General features: G+C 36.2%; 1 protein-coding gene across 1 annotated transcript; it reads left to right on the plus strand.

The window, feature by feature from the left end:
• The first annotated feature begins 420 nt into the window (after positions 1-420).
• LOC127093574 (vacuole membrane protein KMS1) lies at positions 421-4,453 on the plus strand. Its single transcript, XM_051032525.1, has 8 exons — positions 421-805; positions 1,718-1,929; positions 2,018-2,096; positions 2,540-2,839; positions 2,968-3,116; positions 3,403-3,519; positions 3,724-3,903; positions 3,994-4,453. The coding sequence occupies exons 1-8, from the start codon at positions 793-795 to the stop codon at positions 4,156-4,158; spliced, it is 1,215 nt and encodes a 404-aa protein (XP_050888482.1). The 5' UTR covers positions 421-792; the 3' UTR covers positions 4,159-4,453.
• The last annotated feature ends 11,702 nt before the right edge of the window (positions 4,454-16,155 follow it).

Consider the following 16,155-nt stretch of genomic DNA (forward strand, 5'->3'; position numbering starts at 1 on the left):
ATACTTTAACTATTTAAAAAAAATTATTTAATACAAATTTTAACAATTTTCTTTTACAATATAGAGATTTTACAAGGATTTAGACTTTTAAGTAAAATGTTTTTTTAAAAATTACTAAATAATTATTAATTAAATTAAAAAATTAAAAAAAATAATTTATCTTAAAATATATTAAATAATAAATTATTTTATATTAAATATAATTTTTTATTTTAATTATTATTGTCACATGTTAATGAAACCGAAGAGAACCAACAACACGAATATAAAGTTTAGGATATTAGTTTTTATGTAGGATTAAAAATTAGAAAACATCTACTTAAATGATTTTTTTTACACTTAAAAAGTAAATAAAGAATAAAAAGTAATTAATGGTAGAAGCTAAAACACAAATAATATAATTAAGCCTAGAAATATAGTCCTCGTTTCTGTCGTTGGAACGGAGGAGAGATCTCTGTTACATAGATTTTAGACCGAAGACGCAACAAATTCTCGGCGTCAAATTTCAACTAATCCTTCCGATTTATCTCAGCAATTTCAACTAATCCTTCCGATTTATCTCAGCAATTTCAACTATATATATCTTTTATTTTTTTATATTTTTTTTTTATAAATTTTTCGGTCAGTTATATTTGAGGTGAAAAAAAAAATATAAATAATCCACCCTCATTTTCTGACTCACTTGTGTTGTTGCCGAATTTCGAATAATGGTAGAGGCGTCATCAACACAGATAAATTAGAGAGAGAAAACACAAAGATATTGCTATTGCTTCTTCATCTCGAACCACTAACATGTCTAGCTCAGGTATGTTTTTTTTTGTTTGATTTCAGTTCATGGTTTTATTGTCGTGTTAATGATGTTTTCATTTAGATTTTAATTCTTTAGGTTTTTTTTGGTTTCGTGATGTTCATTACTGATTACAATGTTAGATTTTGGGTGGTCTGAGGTTTTGTCTTTTGGGGGATGGTTTTCATGTTAGAGTAGCATCTGGGTTTGTGTTTTTTTTTTGCTGAAAATGTCTGCGCTTGATTTTTAGGATTTGTGAAATTGTGTTTTTTAAGAAAAGAAAAAAAATTTTTTTTTTCCTAATTGAAAAATAGGGTTTCCACAGTTATTGGAATGTTTTGGCTGTGGAAACATATTTCTTCTGGAGGGTGCTGCTGGGGCAAACATGTGATCATGATTTGTCATGTAGTGGAAGATGGTTTTTAAAGTGTTGTTGTTTTGAAATGGGGTTATTTGCATAAGGTTTGTTAGTCTCGCAATGAGTTGGCGATTTGCTGTTTTGAATCCTAATGACTGACACTTGAGAGTTGAGATTCGTACTTGACCATTAGAAGAACGACAATCTTGGAGTTAAGATTAATTTTGGAGTTTTGTAGATTACTAATGGCGATATAGTGTTCTTACTGGTTTTTGGCGAAAAGTATTTGTAGCTTTTTGAGATGAAGATTTAAATTTTTGTGGGAGGCGGTGACTGGAGTTTGGCTCCTATTGATGATAGGGAGCTTTTGGTGTCTTACGGCTGCCTGATTTTGGTAGAAATATTATCGGCTTATGGCCTTGGTTAGGTTTTCATTCTTTATAAGTTAAATTGTTGATAATTGCAAGCATCTGCAAAATTGTTGGTAGGAAATGGTAAAACTAATGGTTGTAAAAACTTACTCTAAGCTTTTATTGCATCCCGTATGCTGATTGGAGGTTCTCTTTTTTCAGGGCTTGTCGAAAAGCACCAATTGGAGCTAGACAATTTGACACTGACTACACACCCCATCAAAACACTAAAATTCTTTACATTAGCTATTGTTCAATACTGGAAGAAAACAGCAAGATATCTGTTGGCCAAAGGTGGATGGCTTTTGCTTCTCAGTTTTGTGGTAGGGGCCTTTAGCATAATGCTGATTTCCGTTGATGGTCCTCATGAAAAGGTATTCTTTTTTATTCTATCAACACTTTAGTATGATAGTTCTGAATCAGAGTTCCATGCGTAACTATTTATTGTTGTTCTTTCTGCAGCATCTTGAGGAGTTACTTAAATATTTTCGCTTTGGAGTATGGTGGATAACCCTTGGGATTGCATCTTCAATCGGTCTTGGTAAGTAAAATTAGGCATGCACAGAGATGACTTAGGGTTCCTGTTCTTGATTGTGTTATTCTTGGTTTGTTAGTACTTCGTAACACAGTTGGTCTTAAAGCTGCATGTGTCATTTGGATTTACTGAAAAAAATTGCTTGCAATACATAGCTTTCATACTTATGAGCAATTACTTAGGACTCTCCGAACATCTTTATTATATAACTGAATGAGCTCTGTAGCACCGGCGCCTCTGAAAAAAGGCGTGTCCGTGTCTATGTCTGTGTCGGACACCAACGACGACACTGACACTTGTGATTATGTTCAATTTATTCATTTTTTCAAATTATTACCGGTGTCAGTGTCTATGCTTCATAGCGAACGAGTTCTTATTTTGTGCTCTTATCGATATTTTTTTTTCTTTCTTTTTGGTAAATTTTTCCTATGTTGTTTTTTTTGGTTTAGGGTCTGGTTTGCATACTTTTGTTCTTTACTTGGGTCCCCACATAGCATTCTTTACAATCAAAGCCATGCAGTGTGGCCGAGTTGATTTGAAAAGTGCTCCATATGATACGATACAGTTAGATAGAGGTCCTTCTTGGCTTGATAAGGATTGCTTGGAATTTGGGCCGTCGTTGTTTCAGTCCGAATATGGTTCGCAGATTCCACTCAGCATCATTTTGATTCAAGTTCAGTTGGAGGCTGTTTTATGGGGCATGGGAACAGCTATCGGGGAGCTTCCTCCTTACTTTATCTCCAGGGCAGGTATAATGAGCATATTGCATGACATGTCTTTGCTTTCGACAAGCTAAATTCTTTGATAGATGTACTTTCCTTAGTTAATTACGTTAGGAACTGGTTCGTACATGAATCTAATGAAATCGTTTGTGTAGCACGTCTGTCTGGGAGCAAAATGGATGCAATGGAAGAGTTGGATACTGAAGATGAAGGAATCATCACAACCTACTTAAACCGCATCAAGCGTTGGTTCTTATCACATTGTCAACATTTAAATTTTCTTACCATTTTGGCACTTGCTTCGGTTAGTACTTCTATTCTTCTTTAATAATGTGATAACTTTTCTTCATTGAATGCATATATAACAGTGTCTGTCTCTTTATAAACACTCAAAGTTTGGTTCCTTTCACGGCGGAAACAAAATTTCTTGAAATACTGCTAAAGTATATTTCTTTATATTTATTCCTTTATTCTAAGCACGCTTTCACTTAAAATTACTAAAATAGCCTTTGTTGTTAACCAAAACCAGAACAATTATTATATATGCTTCATGAACATTAAAATTGTCAATAACTGAATTTGCATTTCAGGTTCCAAATCCTCTGTTTGACCTCGCTGGCATCATGTGTGGACAATTCGGCGTTCCATTTTGGAAATTCTTTCTCGCAACTTTCATCGGAAAGGCTCTTATTAAAACTCACATACAGGTAGTAGTTTAAGCTCATCTTATTCTTCTCTTACCAAATAATTTAGTGTTGTTGATGCCGTTGCTTTGCTTTGTAATGACTCGAAACTTAGACTCACGCCGCATATTTATAGACCAAACAAAAATATTGTTCGGCTCAGCATGTGTGTAATCTATATCTGAAATATGCTTTCATTTAACCCTTTATGTTACATTCTTTGTGCAGACAATATTTATCATCTCAGTTTGCAATAATCAGCTTCTTAACTGGATAGAAAATGAATTTATCTGGGTTCTCGGTCATATACCCGGTTTTGCTTCTATTTTGCCTAAAGTGGTTGCGAATCTCCACGCCGTTAAAGATAAGTATCTGAAAGCACCCCATTCAGTTTCCCCAACTGTCAAGGTAATCCATCAACTACAAATCTAACATGTTTATCAATGTTACCGAGGTTGAATTGCTTACTCTAATAACTATTTCATTTATCATCTCCAGGGAACAAGATGGGATTTCTCGATTACTTCGATCTGGAACACAGTGGTGTGGCTTATGCTTATGAATTTCTTTGTGAAGATAGTGAATTCAACTGCTCAGAGTTATTTAAAGAAACAGCAGGAGATAGAACTAGCCGCATCAAACATTTCTACATCTACAGATTAGACATACCGATAACACGCACGTCGTCGCGCGTTCTGCTTGTTTTGCACTTTTTTTTAGCTGCTCTTGCAAGCAGAGAGAGATATTTGAATTGTTATTATAGATATTCCTTAAGGTCTCATAAGAGGCTCTATAGGCAAACAAACAAACACAATAGGTAACATATAAGTTATGACATTCATTTTAGGTAACCATTGTTTGGGATGTCTTTCAGATTTTAACCACTTATTATTCTGTACTACATTGGATTTATTAAGTCTGTTTGGAATATGAAATGTTATGGTTAAGATTAAAGCAAGAGTTTATTGAAAATTATACTATAGTAGTAGTTTTTAAGTTATCATTGTATATTTAATGTGATTTTCAATATTTTTCTCATGCACATTGGGAAGTGAGTGAGGTCAGAATTTGATCTCAAATACTATTAATTAAATCAAATACAAATGTTTTATGGGGACACCTTGTGGAAGTTGTGGTCCTTCTCATTTCATTATCACTTACCCAATAAGCAAAGATCCAATAGATTATGTTTAGTCTAATTTGATATTTCTATATAGTTAGCGTAAAATATTTTATATTATATACACGTGTCTAAATAATAGGGTGGCATATCATTTAATAGGGCCTGATGTTTTATTGGAGATTGAGTTGACAAACACCAAGCTTCTGGATGGAAAAATGGTTACCGAGTCAACCCCCTCTCATTCTTTCAAGCCATGATTCTACTAATAATTTGATAGTATTGATACATGATATGGTTATGGAAAATGGGTGCAGGAAATTATAAGAATTTCAAAGTCACTACTTACTTTAGATGAAATTATGGTCATCCCTATTAGTCATTGTATTTGTTGGTTACTGATTGTGTGTTAGTTAACAGTAGTGTTAGTTAAAAGTTAGTAACCTACTTACCATTCTCCCTTCGATCTCAAATATAAGTAATAAAAGAAAGAAATTCAATAATAATCTATATTTATTATATTCAATATCATTATTTAAATATAATAAGTTTGAGAAGTTACTCTGTCAAATTTGGTAGACTTAGAACATCTCAACACTGGTATATTTTAGAAGTTTTTAAATCTTAGAGTCTTTCTAAATTATATTCTGTCTGCACCTCTGATTGTATATCAAGTGTAGTTGTTATTCAAATCTCTTACCAATTTGTTACAGTTAGAAGTCTCTTGTTTTAGTGCTTGAGCATTCAAAGTCTCTTGCTTGTGTGTTTGAGTATTTTAAAATCTCTCACTTGTGGATTTGAGCAAAGAAAATCTTTTGCTTGTGTTCTTGAGCATTGGAAGTCTCTTGCTTGATGCTTGAGCATTTGTAATCAGTTTGGTTATAGTGAAAATCCCTTGGAAGTACAAGGGGTCTGGACTACTCTTAGGTTGTGAGAGGAACCAGGATAACTGATTATGTCTTTGCTTTTACTTTCCTTACTTCTGCACTCAATATTCTGCTGTTGTTAACTCTAATACTCTAAGTCAGATTCTGGTTTAAAATCTAATAAAGACCCTCAAAAGTAAACCAAGGGTTTCTGAAGTCAAACTCTGAACTAAGTCTTCAAAATCTAATAAGGAGAAGTTGAAAAAGCTTTAAGTGAAAAAGCCAACACAATTCAACCCCCTTCTTGTGTTTTTCTCACCTTCAGTTGGCATCGGAGCAAGGTCTGTACTAAACACTTAACAATGGTGCAAAAAATATCTTGAGAAAAACACTTATCTCTTTATCATGAGTGATTTTGAAGTTGAATCATATCACTCTGGTAATGGTGGTCCTAGTCCACAACCAACTCCTCTTGGTAATGTTAATCATGATTATAGTACATCTAAACGAAATAATTATGTTGCTCAGTAGAGACTCTACTGAATTTGAATGGTGAAAAAGCAAGATGTACACACATATCACAAGCCTTGCTGATGAGCTACGGGATATTCTTGAAGATGTCATTGATGTTTCAGTGAATGGAGTAGGAATGGTAGCTGATAGAAAAACCCCCAACCTTCTTTAAAGAAGATCTACAGAAAACATCACAGAGTGAAAGAGATTCTTGTAGATGCTTTGCCTCACTTTGAGTACATAAAGATCATTGACAAATCCACCGCCAAAACTATCTTTGAACTTATGTGTTACTTATGAAGGAAACCAACAAGTTAAGAAAGCCAAAGCTAATCTTCTAGTTCAACAACATGTGTTGTTCAAGATGAAAGAGGATAAAAACATTGAAACCATGTTCTCAAGGTTTCAAGTTCTTGTGTTTGGACTTCAAGTCTTGAACAAGAGTAATACCACCTCTGATCATGTCAAGAATATTCTTAGGAGTCTTCATGTCAGATACAAACCCAAGGTGATAGCTATTCAGAAATCAAAGTCTCTAGCTTTGAATTATGTTGGAAAATCTGTTAAATCTTCACATACTTGGGAACAAAAAGAAGCCACTCATACTGAAGACTCTAATAAAGATTCAGATGATGATGAAATGGTTTTCATCATAAAGAGATTTCAGTATCTTGCTAACAAGAACAAGAGATTCACCGACAAAAGATCTGGCTTTAGAACAAGCTCTGGTGTTAACAAAGATGATCAAAAAGGATACTTCAACTGTCAAAAGCCTGATCATTTTATAGCTGATTGTCCAGAGCTTCAAAAGGACTAAGCCAAAAAGGGAAGATTCCAAAAGAAAAACTTCATAAGCAAGTTCAAGAAAAGTATCATGGCAACATGGGATAAACTTGATGATGAAGAAGAAGCTGACTAGAATGAAGAAGAACCCAGTCTAGCTCTGGTGGCTTCAACATTTTCAGACGTAGAATCAGAAGATGATTTTGACTCAGATTCAGAGGATGTATATGAGGTATTCTCTAAACTCTCTAGATCTAATTTAATTACTTTATGTCAAGATCTTATGGATAAATAACAAGAGAAATCCAGACATATGAAAACTATACAAAAGCAATATGGTCTTATGAAAGAAGAATTAAATTTCCCTAAAAATAAGATTGAAAAATTAGAAAGAGAACAAATTTCTTTAGTAAAGGATATGTCTGACAAACCTCATGATAAGTATGAAACGACTCTTCAAGAGTTTGTCATAACTGATTTCAACAAAAGAAAACTTTCTTCCATGATCTATGGGGTAAGTAAGAGCAAAGGAGAATGTATGGGTAACAATAAAAAAAGTTTCACTTCAAAGGATCTAACTTTATAAAAACCCTCAGACCCATCTTCTTTAAGCACTACTCAAAAAGGGATGAACACTTATTTTGTGCTTGCTGCTGACAATAGTAAGGTTCTGAACCAGTCAGAACCTGAGGGGGGTGAGTCACAGGTTATGAAGAAACCAGAACCCGAGACTCTCAAGTCAAAGGTTCTGAAGAAATCAGAACCTCAAATTTAAAAGTCAAAAGTTCTAAAAAAAACAAAACATTAGACTCTCAAGTCAGAGGTTTTGATGATAGGCTTGACTTGACACGTCATGACTGTAACACCCGAGGTCGAAGAGGACAAAGAGTGGTTACATGTTACACCCGAGGGTGAGGGAGTGGTTGTCGGTGCACGAGGCATGAAAATGAGACACTCCTAGAAGCTTCTAGGGAAAAACTAAATTCACATCGGAATGAGAGGGATCCTGAGGCTGTGCAGGTATGAGACTACATGGTTGAAGGAATGCTTATAAGGATTAATTGGTACTACCTATACCAACAAGATACATCTTATTTTCGGTAGCCTAACAAATAAGAACTCCATATTTAAGCGTGCTTGACTTAGAGTAGTATTGGGATGGGTGACCTTCTGGGAAGTTTCCAAGAAAGCGTGCGAGTGAGGATAAAATATGCTGAAAAGACATGTGTTAGTTTGCAGTGTCAGTCGATAATCCTGAAAGCAGTCTAGAGCATTACAAAGGGTATCAGAGCTATACCTCTCCTAGTACGATGTGGTTCGGGGACGAACCAAGCGAAAGCTGGTGGGCATGTAACACCCGAGGCCGGAGAGGACAAAGAGTGGTTACATGTTACACCCGAAGGTAAGAGAGTGGTTGTCGGTGCACGAGGCATGACAATGAGACATTCCTAGCAGCTTCTAGGGAAAAACCAAATTCACATCGGAATAAGAGGGATCCTGAGGCTGTGCAGGTATGGGGCTGCATGGTTGAAGGAAGGCTTATAAGGATTAATTGGTAGTATCTATACCAACAAGATGCATCTTCTTTTCGGTAACCTAACCAATAAGAATTTCATAGTTAAGCGTGCTTGACTTGGAGTAGTATTGGGATGGGTGACCTTCTAGGAAGTTTCCCAGAAAGCGTGCGAGTGAGGACAAAACATGCTGAAAAGGCTTGTGTTGGTTTGTGGGGTCAGTCGATAATCCCGAAAGCAGTCTGAGGCGTTACAATGACGACCATCATGCTCGTAGTGGGTGTAACACCCAAGTCAAAAGAGGGAGGATAATGTATGTAACACTCGAGGCCGAAGAAGGCAGTGAGTGGTCACGAAATTCACATCGAAATGAGAGGAATCCCGAGGCTGTGTAGGGATGGGACTGCATGGTTGATGGAAGGCATATAAGGATTAATTGGTACTACCTATACCAAAAAGCCGCATCTTCTTTTCGGTATCCTAAACAATAAGAACTCCATAGTTAAAGAGGTTTGACTTGGAGTAGTATTTCGATGGGTGACCTTATGGGTGGTTTCCCCAAAAGTGTGTGAGTGAGGACAAAACATGATGTAAAGACCCGTGTTGGTTTGTGGGGTCAAACGGCATGAGACTGGATGGTTGTAAGAAGACTTATAAGGATTAATCGGTACTACCTATACCAATAAGGTGCAACTTCTTTTTGATAGCCTAATCAATAAGAACTCCATAGTTAAGCGTGCTTGACTTGGAGTAATATTGGGATGGGTGACCTTCTGGGAAGTTTCTCGGAAAGCGTGCAAGTGAGGACAAAACATGTTGAAAAGGTTTGTGTTGGTTTGTAGGGTCAGTCGATAATCCTGAAAGTAGTCTGGGACGTTACAATGACGACCATCATACTCGTAGTCGGTGTAACACACAAGTCCAAAGTGGGAGGATATCAGATGTAACACTCGAGGCTGAAGAGGGCAGTGAGTGGTCACCAAATTCGCATCAGAATGAGAGAGATCCTGAGGTTGTGCAGGGAGTGGTCACCAAATTCACATCAGAATGAGAGAGATCCTGAGGCTGTGCAGGGATGGGACTGCATGGTTGAAGGAAGACATATAAGGATTAATTGGTACTATCTATACCAGAAAGTTGCATATTCTTTTTGGTATCCTAAACAATAAGAACTCCATAGTTAAAGAGGTTTGACTTGGAGTAGTATTTGGATGAGTGACCTTATGAGTAGTTTCCGAAAAGTGTGTGAGTGAGAACAAAGCATGCTGAAAATACCCGTGTTGGTTTGTGGGGTTAAATGGTAATCCTGAAAGGAGTGTGAGGCATTACAAATGGTATCAGATCCAGACCTCTCATAGTACGATATGGTTTGGGGATGAAGCAAGCGGAAGCTGGTGGGCATGTAACACCCAAGGCCAAAGAGGATGGAGAATGGATGTAACACTCGAGCCCGAAGAGGGCGGAGAGTGGTTGCCGAATTCACATTGGAATAAGAGAGATCCCGAGGCCGTGCAGGGATGAGACTGCATGGTTGAAGGAAGGCATATAAGGATTAATTGGTACTACCTATACCAAAAAGCTACATCTTCTTTTCGGTATCCTAAACAATAAGAATTCCATAGTTAAAGAGGTTTGACTTGGAGTAGTATTTGGATGGGTAACCTTATGGGTGGTTTCTCGAAATGTGTGTGAGTGAGGACAAAGCATGCTGAAAAGACCCGTGTTGGTTTGTGGGGTCAAATGGTAATCCTGAAAGGAGTGTGAGGCATTACAAATGGTATCAAATCCACACCTCTCATAGTACGATATGGTTTGGGGATGAAGCAAGTGGAAGCTGGTGGGCATGTAACACCCAAGGCCAAAGAGGATGGAGAATGGATGTAACACTCGAGCCCGAAGAGGGCGGAGAGTGGTTTCCGAATTCATATTGGAATAAGAGAGATCCTGAGGCCATGCGAGGATGATACTACATGGTTGGAGGAAGACATATAAGGATTAAATGGTACTACATATACAAACAAAATGCAAGTGTGAATATTGTGGACTTAGTGAAAACATGGGTGAAAAAGGGAGCAAAAACAGTGCAACTTCGAGAAAAACCACACGCACCATCGCACGTGCGATAAAGCCATAAAAGTTGCATTGCAAGATGCAATTCATCACACATGCGATGGTCCCTTTTTCGGTATCCTAAAATATAAGAGCTCCATAGTTAAAGAGGTTTGACTTGGAGTAGTATTTGGATGGGTGACCTTATGAGTGGTTTCCTGAAAAGTGTGTGAGTGAGGACAAAGCATGCTGAAAAGACCCGTGTTGGTTTGTGTGGTCAAACGGTAATCCTGAAAGAAGTGTGAGGCATTACAAATGGTATCAAATCCAGACCTCTCACAGTACGATATGGTTTGGGGATGAAGCAAGCGAAAGATGGTAGGCATGTAACACCCAAGGCCAAAGAGGATGGAGAATGGATGTAACACTCGAGGCCGAAGAGGGCGGAAAGTGGTCGCCGAATTCACATCGAAATAAGAGAGATCCTAAGGTCGTGCAGGGATGAGACTACATGGTTGAAGGAAGACATATAAGGATTAAATGGTACTACCTATACCAACAAGATACAAGTGTGAATATTGTGGACTTAGTGAAAATTTGGGTGAAAAATGGAGCAAAAAGAGTGCAGCTTCGGGAAAAACCACATGCATCATCGCTCATCCAATAAGGCCATAAAAGTTGCATCGCACGATGCAAGTCACCACACACGCGATGGTCCTTTTTTCTGGTCTTTTTCTAACACATCTAATCCATTCTGAGCTCTTTTTAAGGGGAAATTTTGTACTTTGATAAGGGTTATGAAAATTGGAGAGCAAAGCATGATTTGGAGAGCATCAAAGGAGATTTTTAGGGCATTTGAAGCCATTGGAGGCCATTACTTCAAGGGAATTCATATTCTATTTTCATCTATCAATTATGGTATTGTAATTTGAATTATGAGTAGCTAAGTTCCTCTAGTTTAGGTTGTGTTATGATGAACTTATTTCAATATTGTTGGGTAATATGTTGATCTGACTTTGTATGAACCTTTTGATCTATAATGTCATTAAATTTCTTATTATTCTTAATTCTTTTTATGTGAGATACTCTTTTAAATTGATTTTGGGCACATATGGAATACTGACCCTTAGCCTATGTGTTGGACCTAGGGATATTGTTGTACTTATGTTGGTTGAATATCAATAAGAGAACTCGAGTAGTGGCATAGGGAATTAACATTTTGTGCACCGTCTAACCCTGCTTACGTTTGCGGACTAGGCATAGAAAGCTCTAACTAGTGGTTAATGAGTTATTTCATGAATGATTCATTATAACTGCTTTGTTAATTCGCCGTGGGGTTATAGTGATAAGATAATTCATACAAGGCATCAAAAATCAACAATAGAGAAATAGGGGATTCTAAACATAACCTGACCCCTTTACTATTTTCTATATATTTCGTATATTTTGTCTTGTTTGAAGGAAGTCCTTGTGGATTCGATCTTTTTATTAATGTGACATTATCAGTACACTTGCAGAGAAGACATCAAGTTTTTTGTGTCGTTGCCGGGGACTGTTGATATTTCAACAAGGCGACGTTTGTGCAATGTTTTACTTTTAGTCTTTTTTATTTTTGTTTTATTTTCTTAATAATCATAATGCTACTGAAATATTTCTTGTTTGTGTATGCGCAACTCAGGATCGACGTTGACATCGTTTGATCCAGAAATTGAAAGAACCGCACATGCTATCAGGAGAGCAGTCAGGGAAGAAAATATATCGCAAGGGACCTTAGTTGAAATCAACCACTGATTTCTTCTAACTCTTAAGAAGAAACCACCATGGCAACTATACCACCCTTAACTATGTGGGATTATTTTTAAAGAATCAATGAAGGACAAGTTTCGAGAGGATTTGTACTGACATACCCTGCTAACTTTGATATAAGGATTATGTACTTTCAGGTTTAAGAGAAAATCCGTTTGGAGGGAACGCGATTAGAGACCCGTATGAGCATCTTGCACGCTTCTATGAAACAACTTCAATGTGCAAACCAATCGATGTCACTAAAGACTAGGTTAAATTGAGGTTGTTTGGGTTCTCATTGATTGGAAAGACGAAAGATTGACCACTTTTCCTTCCAAATGGAACAATTCGGACTTGGAAGGAATTGGAGTACAAATTCCTAGAAAGATTCTTCACTACTACTCAGTTTATCGAGCACCGAGCAAAAATTGTGAATTTTGAGCAGTAGGAAACTGAGTCACTTTACGACTCTTGGGAAAGATTCAAACTTTTGTTACGCAGATGCTCGAATAAAAATATGAATAATATGGAGCATATATCAAAGGTCTCAAGAGTCAAACACTCATGTTGTTGGATGCTTCCGCGGGAGGTACCATGCGATCAATGACTGAACCACAAGTGAAAGACCTTATTGAGAAGATGTGTATTAATGAATGCCGTTCAAAAAGCAAAAGGTTGGTCAAGATTGAAACTGTGGGCACACTTAAAGGTTTGTTAACTGTTGATACCTATACTGCTCTTTTAGCTCATATTGAATTGTTTAATAAAAATCTAGCTGAAGGAAGCTTAGGTAAAGCTAACGTGAGCCAGGTACAAGCACTTAGCCATGATTTTTATGGAGGAGAACATGAAAACGAAAGATGCTCTTTGGAAGGGTCAAGTGAAGAAGTCCAATTTTCTAATTTTCAGAAGAACAACCCGTATTCCAACACATACAATCCGAGTTGGAAGGATCACCTAAATTTCCGTTGGAGCAATAATCAAAATGCAAATGTCAACCAAGGTATGCACAAGGCCAACAAGCTCCATTTAAAAGGAAAATGTCACAGTTGGAAGAGACCTTGCAGATTTTCATTAAAGTCACTAAAAATAGTTTTGATCAGGTGTATAAGAACCATGAAATAATGAGTAGAAACCATGATGCGTCAATCAAATATCTAGAGATGCAGATTGGTCAATTATCTAGAAAGATGGTTGCTTTGCCAAGCTTGAGTGAGGATTCATAGGTAATGTAGCGGGGTTTTCGTTACCTTTAGGTTTATTGACTAAACCAAAAGTCAACATACAATTCGAGTTGCCACCGCACTTTTATTTGTCCAAAGGAAAGGCTAAAAAGCGAACAAAAGCCAAGGTAAGAAGTTTTTCAAATCAAAGACTAATAAAAATGTCAGAGATCTAGGTAGGGGGTTGGTTATGAAATGAGAAGGTTTTACGCACCCAAAACATCCTTAGTACTCTAAGGGAACCCTTTTTGCAAATATGTGTTGTAGGTTGGTATTTGTGAAAATAGTTGTACAAAAGATTGGGGGGATGAGAAGAGAATAGATTATATTTACAAATTTGGTTGTTTGAGTGGATGAACCCATTGCCTACGTACCATCACAAAGGTAGGATCAAAACCTCGTAGTTCAGGGTAAAAATCTCAAAGATTGGTGAATTGATTTGACCAAAAGCCTTAAGGTCTTTTGTTATCAAAGGGAGAAAACTCAACCTAAACCAACAATCCACCATGTGAGGAAGGCTTCAACATACTAGTGAGGGGTTAACCCTATAATAAGCATGGAAGACTTATAATCCAATCACTAAGGATAAGGTGAGATTTACATCAACCACTATGATAACTCAAACCTATGACTAATGTTTTGAAAAAGGTTTTAACAAGTGGCCATTGGAACCACAAAACAACTTGAAATGGGTTGTATTTACAAATTAGATTTATTTACAAAATGAAGTCAAAGTTGGATTAATATTTATTCACAATGAGTATTGATGAAAATGGTTTTGAAAAGTCAAAGGCATAAGGCCTAGGTTTCTAATTTGAAACAAAGTCAAAGTTTTAAAAATGATTTTGGCTTGGTTAGAGTCGAGAGAAGAAGAGAAGGGCTAGTCCTAAGGCATATAAAGATAAGAGGGGAAAGATAAACCCTATGAGTTCCTTTTCTTGAAGTCATATAGATGACTCAAGATGCTCCTTTCCTTTGGACTTAACAAACAAACAAGCAATCAAACAATTGAATTCAAGCTCATAGGATCTCCATTTGGCTTGTCTCTTAACTTGGCTACTCATGACAATGGTCCTCTTTCACATTCTCAAGATGGGATCCCTATCACACAAGAGCAAACATCAAAAAGTTCACAACACAATAAGGGGAATGGACAAAGAATAAGTTTGGATGAGAAGTCCTTTGAAGTCAAATTTGGATTTTAGCATTCTAAAGGCATGAGTCCTAGTTGCTCTTCAACAAATTTTGCATTCTAAAGGCATGAGGCCTACTCCTTTAAGCATAGGTAAGTCCTAATTCTAAGTCCTTTTTCCTTTTGCAATTGTTTCACACAAAACAAACACAAAGCAAACACAAGATAACAATATATTTATATACAATAATGGGCTCAAATGAGAAAAAGAAAAATGACATAAACATAAAATATATGCTCAAGTGAGCAAAGGGAAAATCAATATGAATAATGAGCAAGAAATAAATGACATTAAAAGTAAATGACAAGAAATTAAATGCTCGAATTAAAGTTAGTAATTAGTGAGGTTATGTTAGCTTGTCATAAGACAATGTAGCGCTATGTTAAGCAATCGTAAGTGGACTAATGTAGTAGTCACACCTATCTGAGGCCGACCAATAAAAATATAGGCAAAGAAACACAAGTTAGAGATCATGACTAGTAAGCCAAGCTCCATAAACTTGCCATGCCAAACAAAGGGGGAAGGGCCTTGTATTGTCTTTATGTTATTTGCTTGACCAAGAAGCAACCTATCTTGGACACAAAACAACTCACTTGATCATGGATCAAGTTGAGTTTGGTTTGGATCAAAGAAGGTTAAACCTCTCATTTGTCAAGATCAACCATAAGAACTTAACTCATTGGCCATTGATGGAAAGAATGGGATGAAGATGAAAGAGAGGGGAAAATAAGACCACAACCAAATCCAATTGATCAAATGTGAATCAAATCAACATCAACCAACTCCAAACGAAAAAGAAATGAAGATAACAAGTCAAAGAGTCAATGGTATTAATTTGGTATTTTTTGAATTAAAATAAAATGCAAATAAAAAATAAACAAATAAGATCAAACCTCAAATTCAATTCAAATCAACTTCAAAAAGTCCAATTAAATTCTCATAGCTTCAACATAGTCAAACAAGCTTTGACTAATTTTCTCATCAATTTTTGAAACCAGAAAGTAATTAAAAACAATTAAAAATAGCATCATATGAATTAAAATCTCAAATAAATCTCAAATCAAATAAGAAATTGATGAGACTATTTTTCATTGACTTATCATGATCCATAGATGCTATGAAAATATTTTTGGATTTTTCAAAAGTCAGAAAGTATTTTAAAATGAATTAAAACTATTAAAAATCAAATAGTCTATAAAAAATATCAAATGAAGTCACAAAAATAATTAAAAATCAAAATATGAAACTAGGATTTTCAAGAAAAATATTGGAATTGATCTCATATTTTTATGACTTCAAATGAATTTTTTATGAATTTTTGAAAATCAAATGAATTAACTGAAAATAAAAGAAAATAGAATAAATGGAAAAAACCAGCGCCATAAGATGAAGCTCATTAATTGACGTGGCATGGGTAGATGGTCTAGATCATGAGGAACACGGTACATCCAAGTCAAACGCGCCACATAAGGTATTAAATGAAGTAAACACAATGGAGGATCAAGATTAAAACGTGGTATCCATATCCAATGGCCAGGAGATAAGACACGTAGTGGTGGTGGTGGAAACCACCGTCTTCTCCGGCGAGTCAACAGAATCCGGCCACCAGTTGCA

Source organism: Lathyrus oleraceus, chromosome 6, assembly GCF_024323335.1.
Source record: "Lathyrus oleraceus cultivar Zhongwan6 chromosome 6, CAAS_Psat_ZW6_1.0, whole genome shotgun sequence".
NCBI classification, from domain to species: domain Eukaryota; kingdom Viridiplantae; phylum Streptophyta; class Magnoliopsida; order Fabales; family Fabaceae; genus Lathyrus; species Lathyrus oleraceus.